At 41.3% G+C, this 26,114-nt stretch overlaps 5 protein-coding genes across 7 annotated transcripts; 2 read left to right on the forward strand and 3 right to left on the reverse strand.

Moving 5' to 3' along the window:
- The first annotated feature begins 465 nt into the window (after positions 1-465).
- Positions 466-5,339, forward strand: LOC115752775 (transcription factor SRM1-like). Of its 2 annotated transcripts, none has more exons than XM_030691139.2 (3): positions 466-647; positions 2,110-2,841; positions 4,618-5,339. In XM_030691139.2, the coding sequence occupies exons 2-3, from the start codon at positions 2,456-2,458 to the stop codon at positions 5,120-5,122; spliced, it is 891 nt and encodes a 296-aa protein (XP_030546999.1). In that variant the 5' UTR covers positions 466-647; positions 2,110-2,455; the 3' UTR covers positions 5,123-5,339. The 2 variants fall into 2 exon arrangements, with proteins under 2 accessions (XP_030546999.1, XP_030547016.1); XM_030691156.2 differs by lacking the exon at positions 466-647 and adding an exon at positions 1,140-1,158.
- Positions 5,340-7,799: 2,460 nt separating this feature from the next.
- LOC115751251 (GEM-like protein 4) lies at positions 7,800-9,427 on the forward strand. Its single transcript, XM_030689040.2, has 3 exons — positions 7,800-8,318; positions 8,702-8,976; positions 9,090-9,427. Exons 1-3 carry the CDS (start codon positions 8,096-8,098, stop codon positions 9,261-9,263), a joined length of 672 nt encoding a protein of 223 aa, XP_030544900.1. The 5' UTR covers positions 7,800-8,095; the 3' UTR covers positions 9,264-9,427.
- Positions 9,428-10,145: 718 nt separating this feature from the next.
- On the reverse strand, positions 10,146-12,355 carry LOC115751246 (F-box/LRR-repeat protein fbxl-1). The gene is made up of 2 exons (XM_030689025.2): positions 11,711-12,355; positions 10,146-11,429 (listed from the first exon to the last, which is right to left on the reverse strand). Exons 1-2 carry the CDS (start codon positions 12,066-12,068, stop codon positions 10,537-10,539), a joined length of 1,251 nt encoding a protein of 416 aa, XP_030544885.1. The 5' UTR covers positions 12,069-12,355; the 3' UTR covers positions 10,146-10,536.
- A 1,258-nt stretch (positions 12,356-13,613) lies between these two features.
- On the reverse strand, positions 13,614-15,974 carry LOC115751235 (transmembrane protein 53). The gene is made up of 4 exons (XM_030689014.2): positions 15,078-15,974; positions 14,829-14,934; positions 14,315-14,520; positions 13,614-14,088 (listed from the first exon to the last, which is right to left on the reverse strand). The coding sequence occupies exons 1-4, from the start codon at positions 15,845-15,847 to the stop codon at positions 13,818-13,820; spliced, it is 1,353 nt and encodes a 450-aa protein (XP_030544874.1). The 5' UTR covers positions 15,848-15,974; the 3' UTR covers positions 13,614-13,817.
- A 5,807-nt stretch (positions 15,975-21,781) lies between these two features.
- LOC115753034 (FAD synthetase 2, chloroplastic-like) lies at positions 21,782-25,894 on the reverse strand. Of its 2 annotated transcripts, XM_030691509.2 has the most exons (5): positions 25,546-25,893; positions 25,212-25,264; positions 23,513-23,648; positions 22,481-22,656; positions 21,782-22,355 (listed from the first exon to the last, which is right to left on the reverse strand). In XM_030691509.2, exons 1-5 carry the CDS (start codon positions 25,791-25,793, stop codon positions 21,844-21,846), a joined length of 1,125 nt encoding a protein of 374 aa, XP_030547369.1. In that variant the 5' UTR covers positions 25,794-25,893; the 3' UTR covers positions 21,782-21,843. The 2 variants fall into 2 exon arrangements, with proteins under 2 accessions (XP_030547369.1, XP_030547377.1); XM_030691517.2 differs by lacking the exons at positions 23,513-23,648; positions 25,212-25,264 and having other exon boundaries at positions 25,546-25,894.
- Positions 25,895-26,114: the final 220 nt, after the last annotated feature.

A 26,114-nucleotide genomic window follows, 5' to 3' on the forward strand; every position in this document is an offset into this window, starting at 1 on the left:
TCTAAGAAGAAATGGCTATCATGATTCATAATTGTGAGCATCCATGTGCTTGGGTCTTGCTACAGATATTTAGATATCTTCGACAAATATTTAGGATATTTTGTTTTGATTTTTCATATCTATTTTGATGATGCATATTTTACTTAATTTCCTCATATAGGCCTCTAATAAAATTTATAATTGGACTCTTAATATACTCTTTTCTATTTATGAAATTACGCGAAAAATTCCTCTTCGAGTGGTCTCGTGAACGCTCGCCAGAACCCAGAAATTGACCGAGCAATCGACCTTCCCTTTATATTCAGAGAAGAAGATGAAGGAGGACTGCGTGCATTATCCATTCAAAGTCTTTTTTTTTTTTAATCCAAAAAGAGAACGCCGATGACGGCGGATGAATATAAAAAGAGGAAGCTTTTCATGATTGGACTTTGGATAAGGGATTAGACCCGACACGATTGAAGCGTACCAAGAGACAAGATAGAAAGACACTTAAATCCGTTCTTTTTATTACTAGTGTGCTTCTGTCTGTTCTTCAGAGTGGCCCATCTCCTTTGACTGTGGCATTGGACTTCACCAGGAACAGAAAGTTTGCAACTTTGACCGATCTCCTTGGGCTTCACCAACCGAGAAGGAGGAGGAGGAGGAAGGTGATTTTCACAGACCCAAACCATTTATCAGATTGTTTTGCTGGTTTGGATGGGAAGAAAATTACTGGGAAATCCGCTGCCTCTGTGTTGGTTGGTCGATTTCTCTGATGCTCTGTATTTTCCTGATCATTAATGGGTTTTCTTTCGTTTCTTGTTTCTTACGGAGAGAAGATATTAATGGGTGCTGTCAGATTCCAGATTTTAGCTATTTGTGTTTGGTTGAGGCTTTCTGGTTCGAAGTTGTCGTATTAATAGCAAGTAGTTGTTTTCGGGGATGGGACCAATGTCGTCCCATCGTCGTGCTCTGCTGTTATTTGTTTGTATTGCAGTGTAAGTGGTATCCATCCTCGTCCTGTGTTCGTTGCGCATTTTTCTCCCTTTTAGGACAATTTATCGACCTCGTTTTTGTTATTCTTTCCATGGTGTGTGCTGGATTTATCTGGAGCTGTTTCTTAATGCTCCGTGAGTAAGATTTTTTAGTGTTGGACTGTCAGAATCTCGGTGCTTAGAGGTGGTAGTTCTGAGCTGTTTTAGGTGATATCCAATTTGTTGCAGTACTTGAAATATTCTTTGTTCTGTATTTTAGGAAAAGGAAGAACCGTAGGAGGATCCTGCTTCCTTGTTTAGAATAGGGCTCGTTGTTTGACTGATTAAATGAGTTCCGCGGTTTCTGGCGTTTTGTCTTTCAAAGTTAACCACTGGGGGTTCATCTAGGATTACTGTTCCCTGCTTTGATTGTGCAGAACTGCTTATCAAGAATAGTACGGCTAATTTATTATCGAGAGCATGATTTTCAAACCGGTTTTCATCCCCCCTCTCGGTCTGGCAGTTTTAATGACGCATCATTCTCTCAATTATGGTTGAAAGTTACTTTAACAGGCTTTAATTGAGTGCATCTGCATTGATGCTATGCGATCTCATATCTTGTACTCTTTCATTCCCATATCTCTCAATAGGATCTTGGGTTTTTAATTTGTCTAAAAATATCATTTCCTTTTTAGGGCCTTACTTGTCATTCTAGCATTTAAGTGCCACGTTAACTGGAAAATCTCACCATTTTTAGACCCGCTCGAGAAACAACATAAGGAGGCACAAGCATGTGCTGTAGACCAGTTGTTGGTATTGAAGTGCAAAGGTGTAAATTGTTGTGGGCCTGTGCTGTTAGAATTGTTCTTATCAGTGGGCAAGTGGTTGGCCGCAATTTTTTTCCCCCCTGATTTGTGAGAAAAGTTTGAAGCAACAGATGAAAATGTTATAATCCACCACAGACTCCTGGCTTTGTTCTTTTTTGTTTGTCTTTTTCTTGGTCACTTTCAAGACTCACAATCAAAAGAACCCAACTTACCATTCTCCAGAATTCACCTTGACAATGATGACCATACTAATTACGTGTTTGGTAGTCAGATATTTCTCATTGGTGAAATTGACTCATAAGGCAGTTGCCTTTTCGCTCATTCAACAGGTCATCAATTCACAGGATTCAAGTCTCCATATAGGGGGTGCTAGATACAATCTATTTCTTCACATAATCCTCACTGGGGTTTTCGGATATTTCTTGGGGGTGATCTCGAGTTCAGCTTTCTTGGCATTATTGGTCCCTGTCTGTTTCTCTCCAGGCTCAACTCTAAGCTTAGGCCAGGCTGTTTGGGAGTCATTTTTTTTTTTTTTTACATGAACTTAACCTACAGTTGTTATTGGCTCCTGAAACCAAATACATGCCAGTCTGAGTGAATCCCACAGGCTGTTTTGGACTAATTGTAGTTCGTCAATCAACAATCTGTTCTGGTAGCTGACGTAGCTTTAGCTCTATGACTGTGGATGAAACGATGACTGACTGCTCCTGGAGTAGAGAGCAGGATAAAGCATTTGAGAATGGACTGGTGACTTACCTGGAAAACTTGGCTGATCGATGGGAGAAGATAGCTGCCGATGTGCCCGGGAAAACTGTAGAAGAGATTAAGCGTCACTATGAAATTCTGGTCGATGATGTCAATAGGATAGAGTCGGGTTGTGTGGAACTGCCTCCTTACAGTTGTTCTTCAGAGGGTTCAACGAGCCATGGCAGCGATGAGACAAGTAGTAAGAAGGGTGGTCATGTTGGGAATCTCAATGGCGAGCCCAATCACGGGGGGAAGGCATCGAGGTCGGATCAAGAACGCCGGAAGGGAATTGCTTGGACGGAAGAAGAACACAGGTGATTTTTTTTTTCTCTATCTTTCTCAAACGACTCAAGTAACCGACATCGACTAGTTTAAACAAAATCTAGCACAAATCTTCATGACAATATCGAGATCCAGTCATGAGATATTCAAAATCAACAGATTTATGGAAAATTAAACAATTGTTAAACGTAGGAGGAACCTGCTGGACAAAATTTCACAGAGTACACAAGCATGACACTTTTGCGGCTTTCGAGCCATCATATACGGACTACTATGATGCTTGCCTATGTATGTGCATTCTTGCTGTGTGCTTATATGCATATAATTATTCTACTTTGGCTTATTCTACCTGATGTTGCTTATATTTTTTTCATTTGTGTCAGTTTAAGCTTTCATTTTAGGGCATTCTGTCACCATCCTTAATTTAAGACAGATTTCAGGTGATAGATCTTCAAGTGGTTTCTTAAGATCTATTTTTCCCTTATGGTGGTTAGATTATATAGTTAGTTGGCTGATACTCGAGTCTCCTGATGGTGATGCAAAGTGTAGATCTAGAATCCAGGAAGAAGTAACCAAGAGCATGGATTGCATGCCCGTTTCCCTTGAGTTTTGTCATCTCTTGTATTCAAAAAAAGATGAAGAAAGTGACATATATTTCCATTTTGCTGGATGGGGAAGCTGGCCTTATTTGGCTCTTCAGCATTGAAATTATCACTGATGCTCAAGACATTTTCCTTTCCAAGATCGCACATCATTTTGTTTAGCAAGTTTGAGGCCTATCCGACTTGGATTATTTTTGTGTAAGAGCTTGCTTGGGCATAGCTCAGAGACTCCCTACTTTCTACTGCATCTGTTGTAGGTGGAGTACGTGATTGATTTCCCTTTTGGTTTTGACTATGTTTTCATTAAACTAATCACCTCACTATTAGCATTACATGAACTCTCTCTCTCTCAAAGTAGATAAGTACAATACAACTTTCCAGTAGACTGTCCATTGAAGTTTCAACAGTCCAAAACAAACTGTAAACCCTATAGCTTATTTGGGGAGTAAGAGATAGAGAAGAGAGTTAATGCTTCCAGAGAACTCAGGATTGTCTTTGGTTGAGGCAAGCAGATCAAAGTTTCAACACATGGATTTGCCACCTTGCCAGGCCTCTAGAATAGGCACTGTGACAAGAGTTCCTGTGGTCTGCAGAGCTGACAATGGTCAGCTCGATCTTTTAGTGTAAGAGAAAAACCGGGAAAGAGAAATAAAAGGCTGAGGTGACGTCAAAATCCAAGGTTTAATTGATACATGAAACCAAAAACAGAGCACTTCATAATTTCTGAATTATATAGTTTTCTTATTATTTGAAAGAGATTATGTTGCTCCATGGATTTTGGTATTACTAATCTCAGGAGGACTCAAGGCTGTAAATAGGCAAACCTTGCTTATGTATAAAACGAAAATAGCCCTTGGCCTAAACATGGGTATCGCTAGGTTAGCCAGTCTGATTTGCATCAATCAGCTGAAGAAAAAGGAGATGGGGAATATGACGATCTCAATAGCCTCGATATGAATTGGTGCGACTGAGCAAAAGCTTCATTGTGCGCCTAAGTCTGAAATGGCATGGAGTCTTTTGCTTAAGAAATCAAGCTTTCTGAACAACAGATGAGTGGATCATGTATCAATAGTAGACTTGATCATGAATGTCCTACATCATTCGTTTGTGGATTGAAATCCCCTTCAGCTCTTTGGTTTACATACTAGCGTGATTACGTCGATGTGTTCTAAGCTTTTTGACTGATTTCTTGTTTCTGGAAAGCAGATTATTTCTTCTTGGCTTAGATAAATATGGAAAGGGAGATTGGCGAAGCATTTCCCGAAACTTTGTGGTGACAAGAACACCTACGCAAGTGGCTAGCCATGCCCAGAAGTACTTCATCAGGTTGAACTCGATGAACAAAGATAGGAGGCGTTCTAGCATTCACGATATTACTAGCGTTGACAACGGAGAGCTCTCGACACCCCTAGGACCAATCACTGGTCAAACAAACAGTCCTGCGGCAGGAGTTTCATCCAGCAAACCTAGTAAACAGCCCACTCAACCACCAACTGGCCCCGCCAGTGTCAGTATGTACAGTGCTCCAGCGATCGGGCAACCAATAGGCGGGCCGCTTGTTTCTGCTGTTGGGACTCTGGTGAACCTCCCTGGTTCCTCGCATATGTCATACGGTGTTAGAGCCGCGGTGCCAGGAGCCATGGTTCCTGGTGCACCCATGAGCGTAGGTCACATAACATATCCAATGCCGCGTGCATCAGCTCAGAGGTAATCTGTATGTGAGATGTAAATGAAAGACTGAAAGGTATATTGGTTGTGCTCTGTGATATAGCGAGGATATTTGCATAGAGTCCTGTCCTGTGAGGTCTATTGTCTCGATCTTTTGGTGGCCTTCTTTTGGCCTTGCATCTATTTTCTTGATAGCTTCTTCTCTGCTTAAGCGTAATGCTTGTGAGATGAGACTATATTCTGCTCAGAAATTCAAACCAGTTCGAGTTTTCCGATTGTGAGCGGATCTTGGGAGTGATTTCACAAAGACTTAAGTGATGATTCTTACTTGAAATTCTAGTGCCAATCTCATGTAATTCCAACATGACCACTTTGGCTATGTCCGTCTGCAACTATGAGAAAACCTTTGTCTGGAGGTCAGTAGGGGAAGGTTAGCCACTTAAACAAGTCTAAGCTTGATTCGACTTATCCGCCAATTCCACTGACCTAGTTGGAGAACCCAACTTGGAGCATGTTGATGATGGGAGATTTTGAGGACTAAAAAAGAGCACAATTTCTGGCCTACCCACTTGGTCTACTCAGTCCAGTCATTTAAAGTTTACATCAATCAAATTGATTTCTTTCCTGTGCAATCGAGATGAGGTCAATATGCCGTTCGAGCTCGTTTTCACCAAAATGAAAAAGACCAAATGCTTGAGTTCAAGGATGGCTCAGTAAATTTTCAATCTTATTGAACTTAGGATGGTGAAGGGTACATATTGCTGAAGACCCAGAAAGCCATTGCAAATTAGGCTCTTTAAGTATGCGAACTCGAAATTTCACGCGGTCTCAATTTCAAGATATTTGAAATGCTAGAGCTTGATATTAAACTGGAGTCGACATGAGATTCAAGTATTAAGATGGACATGTCAACAGATTATGTTAATCTGTCCCGTCGACACACCAAACTTGCTTGTGAGAGGCTATAGCGAGGAGTTTGCCTCTCCAAAGTTTCACTACCGACTGTTTTTTTTTTTTTTTTTTTTGGGTCGAACATTGCTGAGTTCTCCCTTACTACTCTGAGGTGTATCTCCTAACTACCCGCATTGTGATTTCCTCTCCCAGAATCTAACGATTTGTCATACTGAAGCAACACCTGAAACATGAATATTGGGTCTTTATCATTTTACTCCTATTCCGCTCTTTCCACTGCTGGGCGCTTGTCAATCAGAGGCTCAACTATGCTAATGGATTGCTTGGACAAGGTCATGAGATTTTGCGTGGTTGCTACTCTTTGCTTGATTAGAAGATGATTGCCTTTTTGCACATCTTTTCTATCAGTTGATCCGATGTTCTTCTTTAAACGAAAGAGTCCTCGGCTGCATGTGATGTCGTAAACCATCCGATGTTACAACATCCTGATCATGTCACTTTGGGAAAAGATGCCGACAAGACAAGTAAAAGGAATAGCAATTCCAAGTTCCTCATCATCTGCTTATCTTATCATTTCTTGGGAAGTCAGAGAAATGAAAGTCGGCCGGAAATAGCCAGTATTGGCAACTACCTTATGAGCCAAGTATCGTATGAGATGAGATAGAGACTAACACACTTTATCAACTGCGGGACACTCCACGTGGGAATGAGCTTTTTTAGCTTCCCCCGCCTTTTTTCTCCATCTTTGGCTCGCTGCCTTTTCAAACCTTAAAGCCTAAGGACCATAAATGACCAATTGGCTCATGTGGGCGACAAGGCTGATGTGGCCATGACATGGCAATCCTTCTCAGATGAGAAAGTCAAGAAAGTGCTCAGCTCTCGCCGCGGCTCTACTCTCAAATCGTCCGGTCTCAACCGAGTGGTATGCTGAGATGGGCATGAACAGCAGTTAGGAGGCATGTGTAGCTCAGCAATGGCCTACTGCCCATTCAGCCACACCTCAGCACCAAGGGTTTAACAAAGAAAAAGAAAGGAACAGGCCATGTGAAAGAGATTCATGCAAAAACATGCACATGAGCTCCTGTAACTTGTGGCTTTGTGTTGTTTCTTCCGTCCTTTTCTTCTTTATCTTTCCCTTTGCTGTCATCTGGTTTCGGCCTATGAACTCTGCATAACGAGAACGGAGGTGTGATATGAAAAGAGATTGACCTTACTGCTGCTTCATTGCTCGATAAGATCGATGAGCGATCACTTTGCCGCCAGCAGAAAGCCTTTGGAGTTCGTTTTTCAAACCTTTACCACAGCACGATACTTAGGAATGTGTTTAGCTGTCGTATCCTTGGATATCGCCTAACTGTAGCATGGCAAAAAATGCACAAAATCGCCAAAAAAACATGCTGATGTGGGTTATACTCATGTTTGTAGAACATGGGGAAGATCATACGTCTTACATATCTTCTTTGGGCCAACATAGTCGGCTTCCCCGGGTGATAAGATAATGTTGGAATTCTTTAGAGACATTTCTCGTGCAATCCAAATAGGGACTGGCGTCAGAAAGTTGCAATTCCAGCTCAAAAGCAAAATACGTTGACGCATCCAAACACTGGTTAGACAAAGGGATAGATCATCACCCAATCAGCATGTTTTGTTCACCCTTTCTAAAAAAAAAAGAAAGTTATTATCTTTCTCATGATTGCTTGTAGAGACTTAAATTCCATGGTGTAATTCAATGTGAAGAAGCAATCTTGTCTCATCTACTGGGAAAATAAAGTACAGAAGCGGAGAAGAGATCGACCATCTTTTACAATGACTTAGTGAAATTCAATGCCATAACCCTCTTTTGCAAAAAGCATTATGGGGGTTCACACATCATCCTACTTAGAAAACTTCCAACAAAGTGTTTGTCTGTGCCTTTATGCTGCTGATGATCAACAGATGAGTCATGCAACCAAAAGTTGGCAGTCCCCTGCTATTTTATCACCTATTTATATAGACCTCAAGATAACCAACTTCAGCAAGCAAAACTCTTTCTCCTTCCTCGACAGTTCCGAAGCTCCTAGGCAGTACTTTCGAGAGATAGAAGCGCAAAGACTTCCCGTCGAACATGGCAACCAAGCTTCACGATCACGTAATGGGAACTCCAGTCATTGCTGCGACATATGCAGTTCGGAAGTCGTCGAGAGCCATTTCTTCCAAGCCATTCAAAAGCAGTCAATCTTGCATGCGTTCTCCAGTGAATGTGTCTTCCAAGCGCAATTCAGTGCTTAAAAGAATGAACAAGTTAGGGAAGACAGCTGATGGTTTTGCACACGGCATCCGAGAGCATGGTAATTACACTTCTTTGAGTCTGAGAAGATTGTGAATCCAATGAAGAGTTGACCGAATTATTTGCAGTTTGTGGGGGAAGTAAAGTGCACCCCTTGTGTGGAAATTCAAATCAATAGAACAACCCACTTTTCACAAATCCTTCAGCATTCCCTTTAGAAAAAAAAAAAGAAAGTAAAAAAAAAAACCCATCTTTTGATAGTTTACTACATGCAGATTCAGTCCAACCAGCTTTTTGTAGCCATTTTAACTCATTTTTTTAGCTGCGTGGACTGAATCAGCACCAAAAACCTGTATTTTGTGAAGTTCTCTTTCTGTGATTCTGTAACCAATCTGTTTTTCCATCTTGAAATCAACTAACCATTCTACCGTTCTGACTGTGCAGTGAGATTAAGTCCGAAGATCTCTGAAACTGTGAAAGGGAAGTTGAGCTTGGGGGCAAGAATTCTCCAGGTAGGAGGGATGGAGAAAGTTTTCAGGCATCTGTTCAGTGTCAGAGAAGGGGAGAGACTCATGAAGGCTTCCCAGTGTTATCTGTCAACAACAGCGGGTCCTATAGCAGGTCTCCTCTTCATCTCCACGGAAAAAGTGGCCTTCTGCAGCGAGAGGTCGATCAAATTGCCATCCCCAAATGGAGAATTTGCCCGAATCCGTTACAAGGTAATTGGCTAAAGCGAACATGAAACTCTTCTGCTCTGTGCTGCTTCATACCCTTTTCTCTCCCTTTCCTCATAAGATGAAGATTTCTGACTAACTTTCTTGCTTATCTGCAGGTGTCGATCCCACTTTCCAAGATAGAGGAAGCAAACCAAAGCCAAAATGTTGAGAGGCCGTCGGAGAAGTACATACAGATAGTCACGGTCGACAGTTTTGATTTCTGGTTCATGGGGTTCTTGAATCATCACAAGACATTGAAGCACCTTCAACGGGCAATCTCTCAAGCATAGCAAGAATTGCAAGTTGGTCACTCGGAATTCGCAAAAGAGCTGCTCGCTCAACAGCCCACTTGGACAATTGTGTTTACTTGAATTGTGGAAACTACAATGATCGTAGAGATTGTATAGAATTTTTGTGAGTAATGCAGCGCTACTAAAATTCGAGTCATCCCGAATCTTGCTTCCTGAGCAACAAATTAACTCCAGCCTACGAGCCTCTCGGCTTGCTCATTACGAGCCCGATTTCATGATATGAGACATGTTCATCCTCTTAACGGAAGGAAACTATCCAAAAGGACATGTATTGAGCACAGAGAGAATTTTCTCTCCAGTGTTTATCCTCCTTCAGGACCTTCCAGAGTACAAGATTCAATCAACCTATTGAAGCTAGAAGCGCATGACATTCCACAAATGCAAATAGTAGAAGCAAGGATGCTTAAAATCAAGGAATGGAGCTATTTACCGAAAAAAAATGACCATTTTGAGAAACAGGTCTTCACATAGAACATGTTACCTCGAGAATACTCTCGTTCCCTCTCTGTCCCTCAAGCCCTACAATGTGAAGCATCCGCATTCTTTCTTCTAAATATTCAAGGGAACGAAAAATTTAAGTCAAGACAGGTTCCCATGATCCTTCAAACTAAAGAACTTGGATTAGTCAAATAAGCTTGCGCATGTCCAGGCAGTGGCAGAATAGGAAGTATTCACAACACCACCTTTCACAACAACCGAAAACGCCATCGCTTCTTCTGATAGGTCAATTAAACTCTCTCAAGATTGTGCAAACAAAACACTATGACGATTTTTACAAATTTTATAAGGTAACTTGCTCTAGGAGTGTTCGCTGGAATCGAACTTCCAGCCACAGACCAACTTATCCCAACATCCTCTTCTGCGTAATACTCCATCCGATCCATAATCTCTCGAGGAGAATTTATGGAAAATATACAGATAAGGCACTGCATTAGTATGCCAACATGCTGCAGATAAGGAAGGAGTATTGAAGAGCAATAAAATTGTATGTCAGGAAAGAAAGCAAGTTTGCTGCAATTTACATAGATAAACTTCTGGTTACATATAACTCAAAGCAGATGACTCTCCATCCCATATCCATCATAAAATGCTGTGCACTAGGAACAGAAGAATATCCCTTCGAGTTGGGGTATAGCACCCCGGACAGATGTACATGGTAAGTCTTGCAAGGAAAATCCATAGCTGAAACTTCATCGGTTTCTTTTTCTGCTTGAAAATAGGACGACAACGCTCAATGTAACCATTCAATCGGCTAAAGTAACATGTCAGGCTCAGACAACCTGCCGACATAGTTGACCTTGCAACAATCAGGAAACTGTAACCCGGCCTCATCACAAGCTGCCTTTGAAATATGGGGACATGATCTCACGTCAAGATATTCCAGGGAGCGGCATTTGTCCAAAATAATGCCTAATCCTGTCATCGTTATATTGGGACAGTTGCTGACTTTTAAAACCTTCAAACTCAATTCATCTTCCACACTAGCCAGACCTTGGAAGGCGGCATCAGTCACCTCTTCGCAACACCCAATGTCAAGAGCCTCCAGATATCTGCATCGAGCAAGGATGCTGCTCAGAGACAAGTCGGATACATTCAAACACCAATTCATTCCCAAGATCTTGAGACTATTTCCACATGCAGCAGCCAGAGATTTTAGAGACTCATCAGATATATCACGGCAACCGCTAACGACAAGGGTTTCAAGACCTGTGCAAAAGCTGGCCAAGGATAATATGGACTGATCTCCCACTTTACAGCAATCCAACAACTTAAGGGTCCTTAGAGAAGAAGCACAAGATTCTGCGACATTGGAGATCCCCAAGTCTCCTACATTGCTACATTTACTAACATCTAACAGCTTGATTTGTTGACAACCAACAACAAGGTTCGTGATTCCTTGATCAGTTATATTGGTGCATCCTTCAAGCACCAATTCTTCTAAGTTGGGGCAATTTCGCGAAAGACCCATTAACAATATATCGCTGACAGATCTGCAACCGGCAAGATGCATTGTACGCATATCATAACAACCCTTAGCAACCGCCTCCAATCCCCGGTCTGTCAGCTTTCTGCAATTGGATACATCTAATGACTGCAAGGACGAAAGACCATCTCCAAGTTCCAGCATTCCTTTATCAGTTATACCTGCAACTCAGGAAAAAAGGAATATCCTCCATGAAAAGGTCATATATAATGTATCTGCTAAAGTGATCAATTTCAACAACACAGTAGAATAAGAGAGAGGCCAACGTAGCTCTTGCGCCAAACAGTTTCGGCGTTAGTACAAGAAAAGAAACGAATCAATCCGCGACAAACAAAGAACACAGAGTAACCAAAAAAGAAAAGTCAATTCCATCCCAAACAAGACTCGTCTTATTCCCCGAAAGATTAAGCAATAAAACAGCTTAGGAAAAAAAAAATTGTACCTTTACAGTTGCTCAGATTGAGCACCTTCAAGCGCTTGAACTTGTTGGCGACGACGGCGAGGTCGGCGTCAGTGACGCCTGGGTAGAAGGAGCGCGAGACGGACTGCGAGAGGTCCAGCTCGACGACTCGGCCGAACCGGGCGGCGAGCATGAGGAGCATGTGAGGACCCGCGCGGGCGGCGAGCTTCCGGCGCTCGGAGCTCTGGAGAGTGAGCCACCTCTTGCACACCAGACCGAAGATCTCCTTGTCCTTCTCGGAGTCCAGCTTCGCCAGGACCGACCTAAGCTCGTCGTCGGTGAGGATGTCGTTTATGCAGACCTCGGCCGGACCCGCCTCGCCGCCGATCGAAGTAGACATGGGTTGGGAGTTGGGTGAGCTAGGCGATCGCAAAACCCCGGACACTGAACGGGGGCATAGAGAAGACGGGGTTGATTGGGATGGGATTGGGAGAGATTTGGGGGATTAGGGCGAATCAGAGCATACAATCTCGTCCCTTCAAATGATTGACGATTGAGGGTTCTTGGTAAGAGAGAGAGAGAGTTGGTGACGGAAGAAGCAAGCAAAGTGCATAAAAATGCAACCTTTGAGAGAAACAGAACAACCAGTGCCAGTGGCTTCTGATGTCGCCTCTTGGGTCAGAGGTTGTTGTACTGTGGTTGCGCGGCCTGTTTCACTCTTGGTGGACGGACGGCCATTTTTTAAAATTTTCGTTTTTCTATTTTTTTTTTTTTACTTGTGAGCTTGTTCTAAAGAGTTATCAACTCTTGTTTGCCCTTTGTGCCAAAAAAAAAAAAAAAACTCTTGTTTGCCTTGGTCAACTCCTGGATTACTAACTATTTTTACAGAACATCAATGTGAACTAACATGATTCGCTAATTTTTCTCTCATTAAATTGTAGCCCAATAATGCGCCTTTATGTGGATTACTTAACGTTGTTTTCTTTTGTATACTTTATTCTTGACAACTTTTATTTATCTTAAATAGTAACCTCTTAAATTTCTAACTCATTTTAGAGGTTATCAACATAAATTAGCATCCATTGTTGAGTTGTCAAATTCATCTTGAAAGAGTACGCAGATGTTGAAAATTCATATTACACCACCAAACGCTATACAAACTACACATTTACAACAAAAGAAACAAGGAGCCCCTGTTAGTTTTCAGATTTTATAGCCGTGCTGAATTGCCCCTCTAACTGACAGATTAAGGTCGTGCATGATGATATTCTTCAGTTTGAGAAGATAGTGAGATTGGATGACATATTACCAACGAACACTTCCATTATTCAGTTGAAGCTAAAAAATGAGAGGTTGAGATTTGTACTTTCTGAACATTTTATCAGCCCCAAGAACATTCCCTGGAAAGGACGGATTTAATTTGACCGTGTGGTGTACCTAACTGAAACTCGAGTTTTGACTAATTGTCATTGGCCGACCGACTTTATCGCTTACTTGAATGATTGAGGATTGATAGTAAAAACTGAATAGAAGTGATAGGTGGACCACCAAATAGTTTTGCAATCTTTTAGCATATTTAACATGTGTAATTAGCTTATTCAGACAGCCAGTCGCAAATGTTGCCGTATATGCCATTGAAATTTGAATCTAACCCAGCTGAATTCGCTTCACACAGACTGTACACATGATGAAAATCATTAAAACTTTTTCTCACTTTCCCTTCGAATAACAATTCCTCGTAATAGCTCTGTTTCATCATGACGCCATATCAGATAGATTCAAGCTTTGTAAATAGATTTCAGATAACAGACGGGTGGCCACAAGAGGGTATCTTGTAAACAGATGAAGAAATATGCATGCACATACTTTAAGTCAATTCAAAATAACGGTACTGAATCTCACATATAAGACAAGATAGTACGAGAGTCAAATGGAAAACAAAAAATTTTGTATTGCAATGTAGTAAAATTTACAATATGTTCATATCTCTGTGTCTCTTCCCAGCATGGTGATTGCTCACCTCTCAAATCAACGAATTTTCAAGGAGAAAGAATCATTTACTCATTTATAGATGAGAATTATGTCAAGAAAGAGGAAAAGAATAGAGACAAAAACCAGTTTATACTATGTCCCTTTCTGTGGTTAGTGCTCATGAAAGTCTTCTGCAGCAAGTAAGGACGCAGTCCTCCAAAAAATGGGTAAGCTGGGTGGTATACAATTGTGGGTTACTTCTAAAATGATCGACGTGAGGTGTCGAGACAAAATCGCAGGATCTGACCTCGAGGCCCATCCTCCGCTGCTCCTCTATAAACAACTCCACGGACCCTGAAGGAATGACTCGGTCTGCTGAGCTATAAATGTATAGCTGTGGACAACTCGGCGGTCGAGATGACAATACTTCCAGGACATTGTTAAGCCTCCTGCATTAGTAGACAATAAGATAAGAATGACATCAATTGAAGTACACGATTTTTACAGCTTTTCAGAGCATAACCAGAGTATGATCTCTACGCTTCTGAGCACGTGCCTATGTATGGCACGATGCGGACGTTAATAATTGCAGGGAGAACACTTGAAACAATTATGAAATCTCATGACACATTGTTCATGTGAATGCAAAAGGTATGTACAATGGGAGTAACGTACCTGTTTACAGAAGGAAGATTCAAAACAACCTGGAAGAACTTCTCCAGAATCAACAGCAAAGCTGCTTCGCTTACTGCAGGCTTTGGGTCCGAGGCCACTACATGGCTACCCAACACCCCTGGGGCCAACTCATTCGAGCATAAGGATCCTTTTGTTGCCACGCTATGCTTTTTCAGGAATGCCGCAGAGAAACCAGATGCCCACACCTAAACACCCAAAAGAAAGGAAGAATTATAATAGTGATAAAGGAACCAAAGATCACTCAACAGAAACACCAAGTTCCCAACAGATTTTAACCTTGTAAATACTCATCATAATCATCAGAAGTACAAATATTCCACTCCAAGAACTACTAGTAGTAGAAACTAATAGGAGACCAATGACAAAAGATTTAGAACCTATTGACCAGCATGTCACAGAAGAGCCCTAACAGAGAGACAAGGTGGGGGCAAGCTTTGAAGAATCATTCACTGGTAGAATATAGGCCATCAAACTGAGGACAAGAGTCAACTACCTGAGCATCTGGTGCCGCAACTGGAGCAGAATCTACGATGCAACCCCTTATTTTTCCCATCAGAGAAGGATCCTGCTCCTGAAACTTCTCCAAAATTGCTCCATATCTGTAGTAAAACGGATCAGTTAACATGTCGGGCTAATTTTACAAACCCAAAAAAAAAAGAAAAAGAACAGTAACATGCTCAGACAAGGTAGTTAATAGATTAACTCAGAGAGAGAGAGAGAGAGAGAGAGAGAGAGCATTTACGTTAACCATCCAGTATTGCTAAAAGTGTGAAAAACGATATTCTTCCCATGCTCATCCTCTAACCAATCAGCCAGATGCTTCACAAGTGACTCTATATCCTGCTCTGCTTTGCCTCCAACCTGGTAAGTCATAATCTTGGCCATGGGAAAGGTGAAGGTTATAGCATGAAATCCCATTGAAGTGTACCACTCCGCATATTTCTTCAAATGCTTCTGCTTCGCTCCCAACCAGCCCAATAACACCACAACTGTCCTTTGCTTTTCTGAAGAACAATCTGAATACCCCGAAATGTCTAGAGAATGCAGTTCAGGTAAATGCCATCTGTACAGAACATCAGAAGCTGAAGCCGAAGCTGAGGTAGGGAGTGCACTCGCAGATGTGCTAGGCTTCGGTCCTTTCACCAACTCCGCAGATTGATATAAATTTACTAAGGTCGGAGAAGCCGCAACAAAAGAGCGTGAGAAATTCGAATTAAGATTGTGACCCAAATGAGGAAATCGATCCTTAGTGTTGGGAAGAGGTGTTCGGATTCTGCTCACAAATGACAAACTCGAAAGCTTCGAGGCTGATATTTGCGAAACCCATGATGAATCTGAGTCACGCATTGCGTTAGATGTACACAAAGAGTCGAGCTGCTCCGGATTGGAGCAAGCGATCGATGATTTCGAAGGACATAATTTGTCGGGTAGGTCAGCTGTGACGGATGCTGCGGCAACTGCAGCGGCTGCCACAAGAGGGCGTTGAAAGATACCGGACAACGAACCCATCATGTAAATGTAGTTCGAATTCTGTTATGCCAATCCAGAGGCACCCTCTTCACACGAGCAAAAGAATTATACTAATAACGCTAAGACAGTCGGGTTGCTCGGAACCAAGAAAGCCCAGAATTAAGATTCACCAGCAAGAATTGAAGCAAAAGGGTTTAAGAATCCACCAGACGACAGATCACCGTTGTTATAGGAATAAAGGGTCCCCGAATCCAAGGAAAAGAACCCGGCAACAAATCAAGATACAAAATGGGAGCTTTTCATTTGACCTGGCAACAGTTCAATTCTCGCCTGCTTATGATATGTGCTCTAGGTTCTGTTCAAGAAAACCGGGCTGTCAAATGTGGTTTGACAACCCGACCATCGACTAGCAAGACCCCACCGACCAGGAAGCTTCTTTGACGGTCAAAGCCTCTCCTGATTAGAGAAAGGTAGCTGCCACGAACAAGAACACGGCAAGATTAACCAAACAAAAAGAGAAGGTCAATTTGATTAACTACAAGAAAGATTTAAGAAGAATAAAGTACCCATCAAAACGAGAAAGCCAACTAAATTGGAGTCGCCAATAAAACGAGGGCCTTTTAAAGATCAAATATGATACGCGAGTATCACAATCGAGAGACATAAAGGACAAGAAAGCGATTGATGAGTAATCGAGCTCCGATAATACAGGAGCCCATACACATCAGAACCGACGACCATAATTAAAAAGAAGACGATTACGACCTTGTCAAAGCTCGAAAAGGTTAAAACGGGAAAAGGGGATGGACGAGTCGGTGACCCGTGACCAAAGCGGGCCGAGTACGTCTCGTCGACCGCTGAATTGACGGGGGGGAAGCGTGTCCGAATTTACCTCTCTGCCCCCACCGGAGTCCAAACGAGTCGTACGAGCCGCACAAAATACTCAGACCACAGGCCCGCAACTCTTCTTCCGTTTTTCTGAACCCCCAAAATTTCCAAAACTGAAACTCCTCCATCGCGACGAGTAATTCGAAACATGCGGGCATTAAGCAAATCTAGAAAACCCGCATTTCAGCTTTCGAGGCCTCATCCGTCGCGAGTTGTCCCAATCGCAAAAAACAAAAAACAAATCTTTTGCAAGCGAATTCATTGGGAATTTCTCAACGGGGAAGCTCGAAACCTTCGCGGAGCAAGGGACGAAAAAGAAAGAGAGTACTTTTTGGGTCATCGAGCGGCCATTGCCCACAAATCGAAGCTCGTCGAAATCCCATTTCTTTTTTTAAAAGAAGCGAAGGCCGACGCAGCCCGGTCCAAAGAAGGAGGACGGCAAAAAGGCATTGGGGCAATTGTGTAATGGCGAAACACGAAACCAAACAGAACGCACCTGAATGAAGGGGAGGGCGGAGAGTGGGGTGGGGGGGGCTTCCGGCGGGTTCCCCTCCTCGGTCCAAGAACGACGGCGGACGGAGGAGAGAGAGGGAGAGGGTGAGGGAGAGGGAGGGAATCTCCTTGGTTTCGGGGATAGAGAGGAACTTTGGGCTTTTCTTCGACTCTGTGTCTGGGGGTCCGAAATCGCTCGGCGCGTTTAAATTGACTTTTCTATTTTTCTTTTTCTTTTAATTTTTGGGGTTCGCGTGCCTTTTATGCGAGCCCCTGAATATTCGCACGAAATCCTCGCCTGACATTGATTTTGCACTAATTCCCTAATCTCTCTCTCTCTCTTCTCTCTTCTCTCTCTCTCCTCTCTCTCTCTCTCAAATAAGGAAAAATTTCAAAAAAGGACTCCATTCATTTTCTTAAATAAGAGTTTGAAGTGAACTTTATTTCAAAGAAGAGCTTGAAGTGTTTTATTATCTCAAAGAATGGCATAAAGAGGCTATAGTTATTTCAAATAAGGGCTTGACCTCACCGACCGGTCAAAATTTTCGGGCTATCAAGGGCATTTTTGTAAAAAAATAAATTTAACCTAATTTTTGTTAAATTAAATTAAAACAAAAAAGTAAAAGAAAGAAAAAAAAAAAAAAAGTGAGAGGATCGACCTCCCACCTGTGGCCGGTGGGGCCACGGCCTCGCTCGCACGTCGGCGGGGTCGCGGGTCATAGCCGCTGCCCCACCGGTTTTTTTTTCAAAATATCTTTAAAAAAGGGAAAAATAAAATAGTAAATTACCAAAATGCCCATAACTAAAGTAACTCGGGCCCTTTTTTGAAATTAATATGATCACTTCAAGCCATTATTTGAAACAAGGTGCACTTTAGGCCCTTCTTTGAGACAATGAGAGTACTTCCGACTCTTATTTGAAACAAGATCCATTTCAAACCCTTATTTGAGAAAATGAGGTCACTATGGGCATTTTTTTGAAAATTTCCCCGGGAATAATGACATAAATAATGCTTGAACTTTACTTCAATATGCAATGTAATTCTTGAACTTTTAATTTGAGTAATGTAATATTTGAACTTTAGCGCAATATGCAATGTAATCTCCGAAATTTTAATTTAATCAATATGGTCTCTAAACTTTTGAAATGTATTCAACTTAGTCATTAAATTATAGAAAGATGTTCAACGTAATCCTTCATTAATTCGGATTCAATGACGACTTTGAACATTTTCTTGTAGTTCATGGACTAAGTTGAACATGTTCCAAAAGTTCAAGAATCACATTGAACAAATTGAAAGTTCAAGGACCACATTACATATATGGCTAAAGTTCAAGCACCATATTGATCAACTTAAAAGTTCGGAAATCACATTACGCATTAAGCCAAAGTTCAAGAGCTACTTGTGTCATTTTCCTCCTCTCTTTTTATTCTGTTAAAGGACATGTCTTTTATAAAAAAAAATGGTTAGCTGGTCCTTCTCATCTGCAATAATTCTTCATTCCCCTCTTTTGTGAGATGGGATATGCATTTATGCACCCCATTCGAATATATCAAAAGGATGCGCAAAAGATAGTTTAAATTTCACACGAATCGTTGGAAATATGACTTTGTAGAGGAATGTCTTTTTTAGCCGATGTGCATGGACACCACAATACACATTTATAGGTTAACAATTGAACAAAAATACTAAAAAAAGCGAATCACGATACAAATTCGGAAATAAACCTTGCTCCTCGCGCTTCTTCCAATCTCTTCAAATTTCTACGATTATCATTGATCTTGCAAGTGTGAAAATCATTATAAATCCTCACCGTACTCCACTCGAAGGGATGGATGATATAATCGCCCTTTTCTTAAGCATTGCAAAATGACGTAAACGAGTACCAAGACGGAACGCGAGAGTCAATAGTAATGTGTTGACGTTTCGAAGAGGTTTTTAAACTCGTCTTCCTGGCGCGTGACGTTGAATCGAAACACGCAAGTTCCCAGAATATTCTTCGGACATGCTTGCAGCCCAAAAAAAAAAAAAATTTAAAAAAGGAATAACGACGTATTCAAAATCCCAACGTGGTTGGGGAACCGTCCCTGAGCGCTTCCATGCTGCGGAGCAATTGCCCATGATTCTCCATCGTGTCGCTTTCCCAAATTGCCAGGATCCGGTAGCAACGAATTTTGTGGCCATCATCCAGCTTCCAGCCAAAGCGATTGCAACAGTTTGAAGAATATACCCGCGCATCAATGCTCCCACACAGCTTGTCCTCATCTTTCCGTTTTTCAATTGAGAATCAGGAAATCACTACGATACTTGCTGATATGGCATTTTTACAAGTCGTGGATGGGTGTCATGACATATTCTCAACATATCATAAGATTCCCGTTCTTGAAAATCCGCGCTTTTTTCGAGGAATTGTTCGGAATTTGCAATTGAAACAATAAAGAACTCGGTGAGATTGGTTCAACTTTTCCAAAACTCATTGAAGCCCGAAAGCCCTATGGAAAAAATGTGGAGCATTTGACAACCATTCCTAATGGGCATTGGGATAGAAGTTGGCCTTGGAAAAGTTGACAACTCAATGCTAGTAAAGATTAGCTTTAAGCTTTTAGCATTTGACAAAATGCTAGAATTAGGATTTTTTCTTCCAAAACTATCATCATTTATTCTTTCAAATTCCAATTTTGCTCCTCATCTTTTTTGTTATATTATTTTTTATTAAAAAAAAAATCAAACCCTAGGCAGCCGGCCGACTAGATCTAGCTCGCCGATAGCCGCGACCGTCGCCTAGGCTACTCGATCCCAAGCGACGGCCGCTAGGGGTCGTGCGACCCAAGCGACCCTCGAACACGCGACCCTAGCGACAACTGCGCCGAGCAACGCTCGACCCCTAGCGACCTCGGCTAACGGCCACCGATGCCAGATCCGGCTCGCTAGCAACCTTAGCCCTAAGTTTGGTTTTTCTTTTTTATTTTAAAATAAATATTGTAAAAGAGTCTCTTTACAAATTTTTTTTAGCCAAACACTAGTGAGCTCAAAGTCACATTTCAAAGAATTTTTTACCAAACGCATTTACATTTCTCCAAAGCCATTTAGCTTAAAGGTATTTGATTCCCTCAAAGCTCATTTGCAAAGGCGAACCAAATCCACTCTTAGATGGAAGCCTTTGCATGAACTCCCCGCCCTCAAAAGCAGAAAGACATCAGACAGTTGAAAGCTACTGACAATTACCAAACTCGTTTGACGACAGTTAAAACCTACCCACCAAAAAATAAAATTACCAAACTCGCCCCACCGCAACTTAGTCAATCTGGCAAACAGGTTTAGAAGCTTGATCTCGAGAGTAATTCTTTGGATTAGTATTGATCATGGAACCAACCCAGATCGCCCGAAAGGCCTGCTTCTAAAACTAGGACGGCAAAACAGAAAAATTCTTCAGTTGACTAGGAAAACAGTGAGAACCAAAAACCTAGCTTTTCCTAATTCGCAGTAAAGGACATTCGCACAGAAGTGCCCCCAGAGAGAGCACATCTCATCCTCGGGGTACTTTCTTTGTCAGCATCTTTAAAGTGAGAATTCTGGGGGTTCACTGTCACCGCGCTGACAAATGTCATGCTTGCAATGCAATGGCATTCAGAAAACATGAGAGAGAGAGAGAGAGAGAGAGAGAGAGAGAGAGAGAGAGAGAGAGAGAGAGCAGAGAATTTTTGTGTTTCGATAACCTTGACAGGCAAATAGAAGAAAGAAAAACAAAAGAGAACCACCTAGTTTCTTGACTTGCATGGTTTCGTGGGGTTCTAAAAGAAAATCTAGAAAGTTAGCATCCTTGGAGTGATAACATGATTTGGTTGCAAAAGGAAAAAGAATTTGCAAAATTCCAGCAAATACAACAAACTCTTTTTTGGAATCTAAATGACGAAATAATCAGGCTCACGTAGCTTGACACACCAAAACTCTAGCTTCCACTTAAAAAGACGCCTTCACTCTACATGGTGTGTTCTTAAAAAGACAATCCGCCTATTTTAGACTGCACAATAAGTTCATCAAGCTAACAGTAAGAGTTCATAATCGTGCAACGCTAGTTAAAAATAATTGAACTGTTGCAAGGAAAGAGAGTGAAATTAAGAAAAGTGCAATCGACAGTAACATCTTACGGGACGGCAACGCATCTACAGAGAAAAATGCGATAAAAGCACGTTCGCTGACTCGGAGGCAGGTCTACTCAAATGACTGAATGAGAAATGAAATATAGAATAATGAGCAAGTTTACAGGCAGAAGTAGACCAAAACAACCAGGTAAAATCATCAAACACTAAGCTTAGAGGACAACTTTAAATGGATATTGACTGAAAACAAGCAAACTGTAGATTACTCACCAATTCTCTTGAGGGGTCATATCCACCATTGGCTTTTTTCCTGAATCCTGACGAGTGCAGATTGAAGGAGATACTATTCCATCAAACGGCATATATGTCCACTCTGATGATGAAGTTTCATATTTGTCAAGTCAGAATAATGTAGTAAAGAGACGGATAATATTTGCCCCTTGAACCAAGAGCAGACCTTGATAGCTCTGTCTACAAAGAAAGAACCACCGGACATGAATGAAACACTTAAACCTCACTATGAAGAGGAAATCACCGGGCATTTATTATACGCGCAGTCAGACTCTTGAATCGCCAAATTCAATATGCAAGAGCTGAAAGTCGCGAATACCAAAATCGTCACAGACACCTGATTCATCCATTTGCACATGGATAGCTCTCGTGTCTATTACTACTCCACATGGTACCAAGTTTTCTTGACTATTGACAATATAACAATTATTATATACTCCATCCTTTGGGGCAAGATTCAATAAACAGGATTTGGGAGCCGAAAAACAATGTTTTGGGCAACTAACTACTTCTCGACCCTTGGTCTTTATAACAAGGCGATGACGGCGACCCAAGAGCTCAGACACATAGTTCATATCTCCCGCAGCAAGCGCATGCCGTACACGGGTGGATGAGACTTGTCCTCTCTCATTTAAATCGCTGGCATCTATATGGAAAAATTCTTGGTTCTTGTCCATTATAGACTTTATAATATAAGCACCCATACCACATTCCCGACACAGCCTTGATAATTCCAATGCATCACCAGCAGCTTTATATCCAAACCGGTAATTTTCACCTGGCATAAGCACCAAAGCAAAAGCAACTGAAAATGAAGAGAGAAGAGACCTAACATGACCTTGACACCAAAAGGTCAAAAAAAGAGATAGAGGCTATACTCAGTAGTCGTAAAATAAATAGTACCTGCTACAACTCCTCGCACGCCTAGCTCCTTAGATAGCTTCTCAACAAACTGTTCAGGGCTGAGATACCGAACAGTTGCAAATTCTATTTGAAATTCTATAGGCACGACATTTCCACAGTATGATGCCCATGAGGATAAAACCCGCTGCCGATCAGACTTGGCAACTATAGGTATCCTATTTGACAAACATTTATTTAATGTCAAATCTTCATTCAGAAGTTGCATTTGTATTTATAACCATATAAACAGTGAGCGGGCACTAAAAACATTTCATCTACAAGGTATCACTAGCCTTCAAATGTGTCGATCAGGAGTGATGAGAAATCAAAACGAAATGAACATGCAAAGATAACATAAATGCAAAGCTCAAAAAATGCTAGAAACAAATTAAGATGATAATTCAAGCAGAAAGCAGAAGTCAAGGAATCAATTATGACTATTAGCCACGATAGTTCAAAATCCATTTACAATTAGCAATTCAGAGAGCCTCCTCTTACTTCATCTGTAATGATGATGGTTCACATAATTCACCAGAAAATGGCATGGTCTATGGCTAAGAGTTTCCATGCCATTCCTAAACTGCAATATACCTCCTACAGCACAAGTGCCAGGTTGGTCTATTCAGATGACCAAAGCCCATAAAGTGTCTGTTTTCATTTCATGGCAGTGACAGCTACCCTTTGATGTATGCAAATGTCTTTAACATAAATGCTCAAGTGTAAATGGTAAAAGAGGACTCTATGAGATCAAACATACATTAATCGGAAAATTGATGACTTCCCAATAAGTGGACAAAGTGGTTCTTAAGAAAAAGCAAAATAGTTCAGCAAAAAATTAACAAGCGAAGAAGAAGAAGAAAATAATCACATCGAGCCATATTTCCGTAAAATTTTCCTTTATTGGGTACGTGCAAACATTCCAAGTACCATAATTGAAATAAGCTTAGACAAGATAGGCCAATAAAAAAATTTAATGCAAGATGTTATGAAGAGGAGAGACCACAGAAAAATTGGACGTGCATAGTTTCCCACCTAGGTTCCCAACCGAGTACCTCAGCCATGCCTACAAAGGACAAAAGGAATGGCGTTCCAACTTTCGATGCTTGAATAGCAAGTTCTCGATGACCGATGTGAAGTGCATCAAACTTTCCAAGAGCCACAATACCTCCTTTTAAAATGATAGAAAACAAAATTAATGCACTATATGAACTCCGAATGTATAAATCCAGAAGAAATAAATAAGAAATTAAATATCCCCATGGAAAAGTAAGCGACAAGCAAAATGAACATGGACTTGCAAATATTTATGATTGCAAAATATCAAGAAAGCTAGTCCTTCATAACTACCTGATATAGCATGAAGATAAGGAGCAACACACATAATGCTCACCAAACAATGAGCTAATAATGTTGTTTTTCCTTTTTCCTTTTCCTTTAACCAACATTTCAGCTAGAAGTCTAATTCACCATACATTTCTGTGGAATATTAATCATGTTGCACGAAGAGGTGAAAGTTTGACAGATATTAGAACACAGAAGGCATACTCTCCGCATGGAGTTGAAGAATTTCTCAGTTTGAAGTTCGAATTGTACACTCGGTCCAGCAACATTTGCTGTGATATCCACATGAAGTTATAATGGAAACGTCGAAAGTAGAATGCCAATGGCAATTCATCAACATCGATGAACAAGAAGCAGATGTAGTCGTGCAGTCTTCTACGGTACTTCAGGTAAAGAAATAGATTGGATTAAACCATTCCTCCTCCTTTCTTTTATTAGAAAAAGGGAGTAGATGAATCAGTGGACAAAATACATTAACTAGAGTGTTCGTGGTTTGGTTTGGTTTGACTGAACCGAACTTATCAGTTTGGAAAAATCTCAACCCAAACCCAAACCAAACCAATAAATTACATCTCGAACCACACTATTAACTTCATCTCAATTTGGTTCCGTTCCAAACTGTTACCATCAAGGTGATTTCGAAGTAAGAAGCTTAATAAAATCTTAATACTATCTAACTTTAACATGCCATGGAAATTAATTAGAAAGCACTTCTTTTCACTAACTTATTAAAAAAAAAAGAATATTTTCACAATGAAATCAGATTAAATTATCAAAACACTAACAAATATTGTTTAACTAAAGGGATGAACACAGTAGAAATCTTTCATTTGATAGTATAGTGGATCTTAGACAGGAAGATCTTGGTTAGGCTAAACTACATATTTTATAAGTCAAAAGGGAAACAAATTTATTCGTCAAATTTATAGGTTTGGTCCAGTTTTTCAGTTTCCGAAGGTATAAGCCAAAACCATATCAATAACAAAAAGTCAATCAACTGAACTTATCAGTTTAGTTCGGCTCGGTTTTCAAGTTTTTATGACCACCTTGGACATTAACCAGTATTAGTTGTTGTCCTCTTTTAATCTGGCAGCCCAAGAGAAATACAAAGAAAAGAAACATTGTCTTAATTGCCCCAGCTAGCTATGAAGGCTTGTCTTCACAGAATGGTAGGCTTAACAATGACATTGGTCCAATCGCTGACAGAATGGAGATAATAAAGGACAGAATCGAAAAAACCTGACTGGCGAAGACATACTAATGGTGATGTTCTTCACTAAATGAATTCCACATTCAAGCAGTGTGCAAAAACAAAATACAAGACATTTCTTTGAAATGAACAGCCGAAACGCATGAAAAGTAAGAAATTGCTGGGAGCAAAAAAGGAAACCTGCCACCAAGGACGACCCTTCAGAGACAGGCTCGCGAGCATTTTCCTGTTGGCTACGCAAGAAGAGGCAAAAGAAAGAAAATTCCAACCTCAGCCCAACAAGCGATACCAACATAAAGCTCCACAAGCAAGCACACGCGCCCGCAGGTGAAGACAGAAAGCAGGAAAAATATCGCGATTCGTCAAGAATGGCGGATTCAGCTCAAAACAAGCTCAGAATTGCCCGACTAACAACAACCCAGAGCAAGTGAAGCAGAAAAGAAAAAGAAGAAAGAAAACCGAATCAAGAGCAAAATGCCACTCTATACGGGATGCGATTGAGCGAGCTTCAAACCTGAAACAATCGGACAGAATGGGGACTCCGCCACGCGATTGGGAGGGGACGCCGAAGCAGGAAGCGCTCAACCGGTTCCGCGACCGACGGCCGCCGTCGCCGGTGGCAGCGGCGCGAGGCTTCAGCAGGGACGAGAGCTGAACGATCCTGGCGCCGTCGAGCCCTTGCCCCAGCGCCAATCCCAAGCGGCGATGGTGGGGATGGCATTCTCGAAGGTGGTGCGAGATGCGATAGCCGCTCGCCAGCATCGTCGGCGCGGCGCTAAGAAGCAAAGCACGGGAGGGAAAGATGAGCGCCTTTCATATCTCATGGGGCTGCGAGCTTCGCTTTTTCTGTTGGCCGTTTTCGTTTTGGGCCAACCCTCGGTTCCGGGCACTTTTGAGCCACGTCATCACTGAGGCTGCTCGTGAAATGATGAAAAAAAAAAGGAGATTTTCTTTTGGTTTAATAAAAGGCGCAAGAAAATATTTTTAAAGCAAAAATTCGTTTGGTAAAATCTATTTTGTAACGTAACTTCTTATATAAAAATCCATTTAATAATATAAATTCATTTTTCTACTTTAGTTTAG

Source organism: Rhodamnia argentea, chromosome 5 (genome assembly GCF_020921035.1).
Source record: "Rhodamnia argentea isolate NSW1041297 chromosome 5, ASM2092103v1, whole genome shotgun sequence".
In the NCBI taxonomy this organism is placed as follows: domain Eukaryota; kingdom Viridiplantae; phylum Streptophyta; class Magnoliopsida; order Myrtales; family Myrtaceae; genus Rhodamnia; species Rhodamnia argentea.

Bases quoted from the DNA above. Each gene is read 5' to 3' on its own strand.
- LOC115752775 (XM_030691139.2), top strand. From the start codon at position 2,456: ATGACTGTGGATGAAACGATGACTGACTGCTCCTGGAGTAGAGAGCAG. The intron at 2,842-4,617 runs GTGATTTTTTTT...TCTGGAAAGCAG, and splicing joins TGGACGGAAGAAGAACACAG to ATTATTTCTTCTTGGCTTAG.
- LOC115751246 (XM_030689025.2), bottom strand. From the start codon at position 12,068: ATGTCTACTTCGATCGGCGGCGAGGCGGGTCCGGCCGAGGTCTGCATA. The intron at 11,430-11,710 runs GTACAATTTTTT...CCTGAGTTGCAG, and splicing joins CAATCTGAGCAACTGTAAAG to GTATAACTGATAAAGGAATG.
- LOC115753034 (XM_030691509.2), bottom strand. From the start codon at position 25,793: ATGCTGGCGAGCGGCTATCGCATCTCGCACCACCTTCGAGAATGCCAT. The intron at 25,265-25,545 runs GTTTGAAGCTCG...CTTCTTGCGTAG, and splicing joins ATTCTGTCCGATTGTTTCAG to CCAACAGGAAAATGCTCGCG. The intron at 22,356-22,480 runs GTACTATTTATT...TGCTTATGCCAG, and splicing joins CGTGCGAGGAGTTGTAGCAG to GTGAAAATTACCGGTTTGGA.
- LOC115751235 (XM_030689014.2), bottom strand. From the start codon at position 15,847: ATGATGGGTTCGTTGTCCGGTATCTTTCAACGCCCTCTTGTGGCAGCC. The intron at 14,521-14,828 runs GTAGTTGACTCT...TTGGGTGTTTAG, and splicing joins TTGCGGCACCAGATGCTCAG to GTGTGGGCATCTGGTTTCTC. The intron at 14,089-14,314 runs GTACGTTACTCC...CTACTAATGCAG, and splicing joins AATCTTCCTTCTGTAAACAG to GAGGCTTAACAATGTCCTGG.
- LOC115751251 (XM_030689040.2), top strand. From the start codon at position 8,096: ATGGCAACCAAGCTTCACGATCACGTAATGGGAACTCCAGTCATTGCT. The intron at 8,319-8,701 runs GTAATTACACTT...CTGACTGTGCAG, and splicing joins ACACGGCATCCGAGAGCATG to TGAGATTAAGTCCGAAGATC. The intron at 8,977-9,089 runs GTAATTGGCTAA...GCTTATCTGCAG, and splicing joins TTGCCCGAATCCGTTACAAG to GTGTCGATCCCACTTTCCAA.